Source organism: Vicia villosa, linkage group LG1, assembly GCF_029867415.1.
Source record: "Vicia villosa cultivar HV-30 ecotype Madison, WI linkage group LG1, Vvil1.0, whole genome shotgun sequence".
NCBI classification, from domain to species: Eukaryota; Viridiplantae; Streptophyta; class Magnoliopsida; order Fabales; family Fabaceae; genus Vicia; species Vicia villosa.
In genome coordinates this window covers 53,472,967-53,482,701 of record NC_081180.1, presented here as the reverse complement: position 1 = coordinate 53,482,701, position 9,735 = coordinate 53,472,967, and the positions used below count along the sequence as shown (strand labels likewise).

Here is a 9,735-nt window from a genome sequence, read left to right as displayed (position 1 = left end):
AAAGAAAAGAAAAAAGGCCAAAGTGGCAAAATATTTTTGAGTGCTACGTTTTATAAACCATTTTTGAATTGATAAGCTTTAAAAATACAGAGCAAGTTTTTAAAAGAGGCTAAGCTTTAGAAATGCAAAACAAGGGATTTTAAAATACTGAGTTTTAGAAATACAAAGCATGTTTGAAATGGGCTAAGCTTTAGAAATGCAAAGCAAGGGTTAAAAGAGACTAAGCTTTAGAAGTGGAAAGCAAGGGTTAGAAAGGGATAAGCTTTAGAAATGCAAATCAAGGGTTTATGTGCTAATTTTTAAAAATACAAAGCAAGAGTAAATAAAGGAAAAGAGGTGAGTACCTTGATAATTTTAGTCAATACTATCTCATTCCTTTGGATTGGTGACACAAGCAATATCAATGAGGAATCAAGCAAGCACATATGCATCTCAAGCAAGCATCAAGGATAAAGTATCTCGAGTAATATGTGTGAGATATGACATATGTACCATAAACAAAGTCAAGTATGTTAAGTGTAAACAAAGTCAATCTATTATATGGATATGGTAATGCTAAAGGAGAAACCATAGAAGAAACATCTATATGGCTAAAAGATAAACAAGTGTTAATTAAACAAAGGTATCAATATATTCACAAGTAAATTCAAACATATAAATATCATGAGTAAAAATAGAAGACATGCCTTAACAAAGTCAAGCATCAAGATCATAGCAAGTATGTATGGATATATAGATGTGTATGAACTTATGAACATGTGTATGTGTATCATGGTAATCTCATGGACAAGTATGAACATGTCAAGTATAGGTGATGATATTGATTAACAAGGCAAGTCAAAGCTAAACATGGTATCTTGGTAGACAAATACCCAAACAAATACATGGATGATCATAAAGTCAAGTAAAGTATGAGCATATGTTTAATCATCAACAATGGATATCAATGAAGGTTGAGAAAACACTTAGAAGGGGGGCTGAATAAGTGGTTCTTTTTCTGAAGATTTGAATAAAAGACAGCAAGAACACAGTTATTTTTATCTTGTCTCACCTTCTCAATAAGGTTACCTCCAATCCACCCTCAACATAGTGATTTGCCTCTCTCAACGAGGACTTAATCCACTATAATCAAACTTGATTACACTTGCACGAGCCAACCTGCTGGTGTCTAACAATTCTGCACAAACCAACTATCTGTGACTAACTAACTTCTAAGACTCAACTAGTCCTAGACTTCTTGAGACTCCTGACCTAACTGGTCTCTCTAGGACTTTAGTTACTACGTAACTTCTGATGACAGTGTACAAAGTTGCTTCTAAAAAAGCTGACTTTTTGCTTCAGAGAGTTTTTCTTCACACTTGATGATATTTCAGAGTTGCAGTGTTCTTGTGTGTATATCTTCTTCAAACGATCATGAGTATATATAGCTTCAGAATTCTTGACCGTTATCTTCAACACTTGTACGCAGCATTAAATGGTTTGCGTGTTGTCTTTGCTTTTGTTTTCTCCAAGGGTTTTGATCGGAAAATTAGCAAGTGTACTATTTTTCACCGATGTAGTTTTAAATAGGGGTTGATACCCAGTATCGAACTCGCGGACTGCGTAGGAAATACAAGTTTTACAATTATTCAATTGAACAAAATATCATGGGGTGTGGTTTTGGTTGGTTTGATTAAGTTAAAAATACGATATATAAAAGAAGTAATAAGTAAAAGTTGACTTGGAACAAATATGAGAAAATATGCTAAGGTAGATGTATGAACTGCCTTGTAATTCACGTAACCGCTATTTTACGAAAGAGTCGTCAATATGATTTAGTATCAATTCTTAATATTAATTTTCCCTAATTCCTTAGCGGAAAATCTATTTGGCAAATAAAATTCAGTTTTAATTCCTTAACAACTAAATTTTTGCACCAAGAACCTTGTGAAAATAACCTAGAATAGATGATCAATACCGTCAAATCCTTATTCCTAAGCAATTTACCGGTAACGTTATTATTCAAAAAGCGTTAAAGTGGTTTTTCCGACCTATCCTTAACCGTAAATCAACATAATATTTTCCAATAGAATGAAGCATGAGACACTTTGAAAATAAACTAAATTCATAGAAACTTCAAATTCGTAAAACAATGGTACTTAATTCATTACATAATAGCGATTCAGGGACATCCCCCTAACATAAATAGGTTTAGCTACTCATAGTAATGAAGAAAAGAACAAAGGAAATTGTAAACATTACAAGAATTTATGGATTGATTTGATCCCCAATTGCTATTGTTCTTGAAGATCCTCTCCAAACCCTTGTAAGCTCTCCTTTCTCTGTAATTTTCTATCTTCAATGATCCAAGATAATCCAAAAAACTCTCAAACTAGGACTAAGTAGTGTTAGGTTACATTCCATTCATGTAAAAAGTCGAAAACGCCCTTAATGAGACTTGGAATAATGAAACAGCTTAAAAAATCAATTTCTGGCCGCAACAGCTGACACGGCCGTGTCCCACGACACTGGCGCCCGTGTCAGCCTCTAGTTTCTCTTCAAACAGCATTTTTCCATGTATCAGCTGACACGGCCGTGTCCCACAACACTGGCGCCCGTGTCAGCCTCTGTTTGCTCCCAACAGCTTTTTTTCTTCTTTTTCAGCTGACATGGCCATGTCCCACGACACTGGCGCCCACGTCAGCTACTTTCTTTGCCTTTTTGGCTTCGTTTTCTTCTGTTCTCGTCCCATTTTTTCGGCGATTCTTTCTTACACCTGAAATAACCAATAACTACCAACAAAGTGATCAAAAATAACTATTCTACTAAAAATTACCACTAACTATTAGATTAACAAAACATGAAATAACTACTTAAAACAAAGAACAAACCATTCACAGTGTTACCGAAATGACCGATTTTTACCAAATAATTTGTGGAGTATAAGTGAAATTGGTGACCGATCACAACCCCAAACTTAGCTCGTTGCTTGTCCTCAAGCAATGCCAGAGACATCAAACAAAGGCCACCCCTAAATTTATGCTTCCACAATACAACCGTGTTTTTCACAACTCGACTTCCACCCTTCCGGTCAATCATGCTAGCTTTTACTCCCCGAATTTTCCGCTCCACTTTCACATTAAAATTCTCCTTCACCTGTAAGCTTTTTCACACTTCTCACCAAGTCTCTCACGGTTAAAAGCAATTCACTCATAAATCACGATATGCAATATCAACTTTTAAATTTGAACAAATTCTACTTTCATACACAAACACTTTGCACACACTTTTTGAGGTCTTTGGGTTGTAACGAGGCTTAGGACAGGTGGGATAAACAAGGAAACGGATACACAAAGGTTTTGGGGGCTCGACAATCATGTTGTTTTTCTTGTCATTGTGCTTATTTTAATACACTGGGGTTTAACATTGACTTTTTAACTTCACTCAATTATTCGAGTGTTTCAAATGTAACCAAGTCATTTAGTCGGGACAAGTGTGTTTTTATGAGCTCTATATATATTTATTTTTCTTCTTTTTTTTCTTTGAAGCATTCACGAGTCTCCACATTTTTTTCACACTTGCCCTTTTTGTATAAGGTTCACCACCCCAAACTTAGAATTTTGCACAATTTTTACATCCACAACGTTTATGCCGAGCACGGGTAAAAGGGATTTTTTTTTTTCTTTTTTTGGCCAAGGGGTAATATATGCGGGTTTTTTTTTAAAAACAAACAAGGGATATAGGCTCAAAGGGGTTTGCAATGGGTAAACATAAATAAGGGACGGCTAGAAAGGCTCAAGGGAAAACAAAAAAAAAACGTGCCTCAGTGTGTGTTATCATGTAGTGTCATATGAGTAAAACTTACGCAAATTCAAAGTGATAAAGTCATACCTGACTACTCTCTCATGATGATAAATTTCTGGCTTTTATGATCTCACCATGTTGGGCGTAGCTTACAGGATCCCGAGTGCTTATTGTGTAATGTCGCTTCTTTTCCGGTTCGTATGTACCAACTTTCAATCTCAGTCCGGTGTCATCAAGTTGCGTCCAACAATTATTTTTGGTTGTATCAACTTCCAGGGATGCCTGAGGTGCAAGCTTGGGTTGGATCTTTCATCCTTTTACTACCACTCCATCAACCATCCGGTAATTCACATCAATCTATAACACATGGAAGACATAATAGCATAGAAATACTAGGAACAAACACAATTAACCGAATCTAAAAACTGAATACAATAAAAACCCCCCCACACTTGAACTAAACATTGACCTCAATGTTTAAATTCGAGATAGCGAGGGTGAACTCACAGAGGGTATTGCGACTCCAGCTGCCGCTTCCTAGCTTTCAACGGAGAGACCCACTTTTTTTTTATTTTTTTGAAAACAAAATAAAAAGTAACCTGCATTATTAAAACCATGGGTTGCCTCCCACAAAGCGCTTCGTTTAATGTCGCATGGCTCGACGGTCCATTCCCTTCTATTATGGGGGATACTTCCTCTTCCACACCATGTTGCTTGTCCTTTCCGCAACCCAGAACTCATCTAGATTTAAAGGATGAACCACTTTGTGCCTCAAGTCACTTTCAACTTCCATCTCCTTACCTTAATGTTCCTTTTTATTTCTTTCCTTGATTTCTTTATTGGACTTTGGAGTTTTTATATGAGATGTTGCCACCTGAGAGATTATGCTTGAGACCTTTTTTGGGGTTGGGTCCAATCTTTTGCTTTCGCCTACTATGTGGATCATTCCAACTGAAGATTGATTATCTCCACTTTCACCTTGCATCTTGGTGTCTAACACTTTCAGAGTTATTTCTTCATCAAAAGATTTCAAAGTCAGAGTACCTTTTTCAATATCGACATTGCAACGACTAGTGCGCAAGAAAGGTCGACCCAGAATAATAGGGGTCTCTTCATCTTCAGGGATATCCATTATTTCAAAATCAACTGGAAAAATAAAATTTTCAATTTCTACCAATACATCTTCTGCCACCCCATATGACCTCTTCATGGTGTGATCTGCAAATTTTAACTTTGTTCCTCTTTCACTCACCTTTTCTATATCGAGCTTTTTGAAGATAGATAACGGCATTAAGCTCACACTAGCACCCGAATCAATTAGAACCTTCTTGAAAGTTCTATTTTTTATCGTGCACGGTATTGCAACCGATCCAGGATCTTTCTGTTTCATAGGTATTCTCTTCTCTAGTGAGATTTCACAACATTTCTCCTTCTTAACTACCCCTTCACCCCTTGTTGGTTTCTTTTTAGATATCACTTCCTTCATGAATTTCTTGTACATTGGCATTTTCTCGAGTGCATCAAAGAACGGAATATTGATCTCTAACTTTTTGAAGTATGTGGCAAACTTCTCAAAGTCTTTCTCTTTTTGGTCCTTCTTTGCTACTCGAGAAGGATACGGCAACTTAATCAATGGTGTCGGCTCTTTTTTTCTCTTCTCTTCAGTTGGCTTCAAAGGTTGTATCACCTCCTCTGGAACTTTCTTATTTTCACGCACTTCAAGATCTACTTCGATGACATCATCATACTCGGTTTCATTTTTTTCTTCTGGTTTTGATCTCCTCAGACTTCTTGTTGAGATAACATTCACATTTTGATGCTCCCTTGGGTTTGTAACAGTTGCACTTGGTAAGGCACCTTGTGGTTGAGAATTGGCGAATTGTTGTGCTATCTGACTCATCTGAACCTCAAGATTTTTTATGGAGGCACTCGTGTTTCGAAAATTGCTCCTTGTTTCTTCTTGAAATTGGGAACTTTGAGCGGCCATCTTTTCAATGGCGATCTCCCAGTCTGCTTTTCTGGGTCCCTGTTGCTGAAATTGTTGTTGCGGTTGCTGATATGGTTGTTGCGGTGGTAGACTTTGGTATGGCACAGCTCCTTGTTTAGGAACATTCCCTTGTCGATCTTTCCAGGAGAAATTCGGATGATTTTTCCATCCTGGATTGTAAGTGTTGGAGTAGGGATTGTTCTGCTTCAAAAAATTGATTTCCTCCACCTGTTGAGCTGTTGCCACACAATGCATGGCAAAATGAGGTCCTCCACATATCTCACAATTTACCGCTTGAATCGGCTGAGCTGGTTGAACCTGTGCTACAGTTTTCTTCTCGAGAACCATTTGTTTTAGTCTTCGTTCAACTTCAGCCGCAATTTGGTCTTCCATCTTAACAACTTGATTTGACAACTTCAAATCAATTAACCCTTCAGGCTGATTAACACTACGGTCATATAACTCCAAGTGTTCATTTGCCGCGATAGCATCAATGATCTTCTTGATCTCCGTGGCTGTTTTGAAATTTGTTGAGCCACCGGCAGCTGTGTCAATAAGTTGCTTTGTCTTCAGTTTAAGACCATTCACAAAATTCTGCATTTGTTCAGTCATATCCATGTTATGAGTGGGACATGCAACCAACAACCGCTTGAACCTCTTATATGCATCTCCGAGTGATTCTCCTTCCTTTTGTTTAAAATTTACTATGTCATATCTTTTGCGGATATACACAGAAGCAGGGAAATACTCATTTAAAAATGTTGTCTCCATTTGTTGCCAAGTGGTGATACTTCCAGCTGGTAAAGAGTAGAACCACTCTTCAGCATCATCTGACAAAGTGAACGGAAACATCACTAGTTTCTTTGCCTCTTCAGAATGCCCCTCTATTTTCAACGACGTAGTCATAGTAAGAAACCTTTGTAAGTGCTTGTTGGCATCTTCATTAATTCTTCCAGAGAAAGGTTTCTTCTCAAGTTGTCGTATGGTTGCCGGGTGTAACTGAAAGTGGGCAACATCGACCGGTTGATTGACGATTGTCATCCGGCCAGCTGGTGCATTTGCTCCACCATAATCACCTAACAATCTTTCTACGGGAGTTGCCATAGGTTCAGCCTCCGAATCCGAGTGCTCAGAATGAACAGAAAAAGTATCCTCTTTATCAGATTCCGAATCTATCAGATTTTCTTCTATCGCTTCCAGTCTCTCTTGTCTTGCTTTTCAAAATCTAGCTCGCAACGATCGTTCTGGCTCTGCGTCAAAAAGAAATTCTGCTGAGGCTTTACCTCGCATACAAAGATTAGACAATTATTAGTAGTGAGCAAATAAAATAACAGAAAATTAAAATTTTAGTTGCAGAGCAACAAAAATCCAATTGAATTATTATTAAACTTATATTTTGGCAGTCCCCGGCAACGGCGCCAAAAACTTGATCGGAAAATTAGCAAGTGTACTATTTTTCACCGATGTAGTTTTAAATAGGGGTTGATACCCAGTATCGAACTCGCGGACTGCGTAGGAAATACAAGTTTTACAATTATTCAATTGAACAAAATATCATGGGGTGTGGTTTTGGTTGGTTTGATTAAGTTAAAAATACGATATATAAAAGAAGTAATAAGTAAAAGTTGACTTGGAACAAATATGAGAAAATATGCTAAGGTAGATGTATGAACTTCCTTGTAATTCACGTAACCGCTATTTTATGAAAGAGTCGTCAATATGATTTAGTATCAATTCTTAATATTAATTTTCCCTAATTCCTTAGCGGAAAATCTATTTGGCAAATAAAATTCAGTTTTAATTCCTTAACAACTAAATTTTTGCACCAAGAACCTTGTGAAAATAACCTAGAATAGATGATCAATACCGTCAAATCCTTATTCCTAAGCAATTTACCGGTAACGTTATTATTCAAAAAGCGTTAAAGTGGTTTTTCCGACCTATCCTTAACCGTAAATCAACATAATATTTTCCAATAGAATGAAGCATGAGACACTTTGAAAATAAACTAAATTCATAGAAACTTCAAATTCGTAAAACAATGGTACTTAATTCATTACATAATAGCGATTCAGGGACATCCCCCTAACATAAATAGGTTTAGCTACTCATAGTAATGAAGAAAAGAACAAAGGAAATTGTAAACATTACAAGAATTTATGGATTGATTTGATCCCCGATTGCTATTGTTCTTGAAGATCCTCTCCAAACCCTTGTAAGCTCTCCTTTCTCTGTAATTTTCTATCTTCAATGATCCAAGATAATCCAAAAAACTCTCAAACTAGGACTAAGTAGTGTTAGGTTACATTCCATTCATGTAAAAAGTCGAAAACGCCCTTAATGAGACTTGGAATAATGAAACAGCTTAAAAAATCAATTTCTTGCCGCAACAGCTGACACGGCCGTGTCCCACGACACTGGCGCCCGTGTCAGCCTCTGGTTTCTCTTCAAACAGCATTTTTCCATGTATCAGCTGACACGGCCGTGTCCCACGACACTGGCGCCCGTGTCAGCCTCTGTTTGCTCCCAACAGCTTTTTTTCTTCTTTTTCAGCTGACATGGCCATGTCCCACGACACTGGCGCCCACGTCAGCTACTTTCTTTGCCTTTTTGGCTTCGTTTTCTTCTGTTCTCGTCCCATTTTTTCGGCGATTCTTTCTTACACCTGAAATAACCAATAACTACCAACAAAGTGATCAAAAATAACTATTCTACTAAAAATTACCACTAACTATTAGATTAACAAAACATGAAATAACTACTTAAAACAAAGAACAAACCATTCACAGTGTTATCGAAATGACCGATTTTTACCAAATAATTTGTGGAGTATAAGTGAAATTGGTGACCGATCAGGTTTGCATGTGGATAGCTTTTTCAATCAGTCTTAGAAATTGCGCTTTTGGAGTGTTGCAGCCGTTTTGCTAATGATTATGTTTTTAACGGCATTAATTTGAATCATTCCTTATGATCTTCTATTCAGCCTTCTTCTTCAACTTCTGTTGTGGATGTGTTCACAGTGTTTTGGTGCAATATCAGAAGTTGCTTTCAACTGTATTAATTTTGAATCATTTCTTATGATCTTTTGTTCAGCCTTGTTCTTCAACTTCTGTTGTAGATATGTTTACAGCGTTCTGGTGCAGTATCAGAAATTGCCTTATGACTTGAGTTGCGTTTCTTCAGCTTCTCATAAGTGGCAAGTTCTGATTGCTGGTACTGGTACATCTTCTGAAATTATAAATGTATGATTAGAGTACCATGTTTGCTTTATACAAAATTTGTTTGCTTGTTATCATCAAAGCACTAAATTATGATTAGAACCAAACTATATTCTAACAATCAAGTCAATAAAGACAAAGAAACATATGCAAAATGTATATGTACACATGGTAGATACAACTATGTATGTGTGAGTTAAACAAAGTATGAATAATCAAGCAATCAATCATGAATAATCATCAAGTAAGGAGATCATGTCAATATGAATCAAGCATGTAAACATGGTGAGATCAAGACAAATTTATTCATGTAAACACATTAAGCATACAAGGTGAGATTACAAAGAATATGGCTAGGTAAACGTGTAATTGAATACGAATAATAGAAACGGGGTTCCAAGGGGCGTAGCCCCTGGCGGGGTGCGGAGCAGCGCCCCGTCGGGGTCCAAGGGGCAGAGCCCCTGGAGGGGTGCGGGCCAGCGCCCTGCCGGGGTCCAAGGGGCAGCGCCCCTGGCTGGAGTCCCGCTCGAAAAATTTGTTTGAATAGTTGTACCCTTTCCCAACCGACATAACCGTTTTTCTGAAAAGTTGTACATTTTCGGTTTCTGTTATTAATCTCCTATATAAGGAGTCATTTGACACACGAAATTATACTTCCTCTCTACATTCTGATCTGTTCTTTATTGTCAGAAACAGATTGCTCTTCGAGAATTATTCCCGCAAAGATTTCGTGAACCCAGACAAGAA

The 9,735-nt window shown here is 37.3% G+C and overlaps 1 protein-coding gene across 1 annotated transcript; it reads right to left on the bottom strand.

The window, feature by feature from the left end:
* Positions 1 to 4,092: 4,092 nt before the first annotated feature.
* LOC131638164 (uncharacterized) lies at positions 4,093 to 6,163 on the bottom strand. The gene is made up of 4 exons (XM_058908736.1): positions 5,768 to 6,163; positions 5,471 to 5,683; positions 5,036 to 5,329; positions 4,093 to 4,140 (listed from the first exon to the last, which is right to left on the bottom strand). Exons 1-4 carry the CDS (start codon positions 6,161 to 6,163, stop codon positions 4,093 to 4,095), a joined length of 951 nt encoding a protein of 316 aa, XP_058764719.1.
* Positions 6,164 to 9,735: the final 3,572 nt, after the last annotated feature.

Excerpts from the sequence above, each read along its gene's own strand:
- LOC131638164 (XM_058908736.1), bottom strand. The coding sequence starts at position 6,163 with ATGGAAGACCAAATTGCGGCTGAAGTTGAACGAAGACTAAAACAAATG. Across the intron at positions 5,684-5,767 it reads AGATCGCCATTGAAAAGATG|ATGAGTCAGATAGCACAACA; the intron begins GCCGCTCAAAGT and ends CTTGAGGTTCAG. Across the intron at positions 4,141-5,035 it reads AAAAGCTCGATATAGAAAAG|ATTGATGTGAATTACCGGAT; the intron begins GTGAGTGAAAGA and ends CATGTGTTATAG.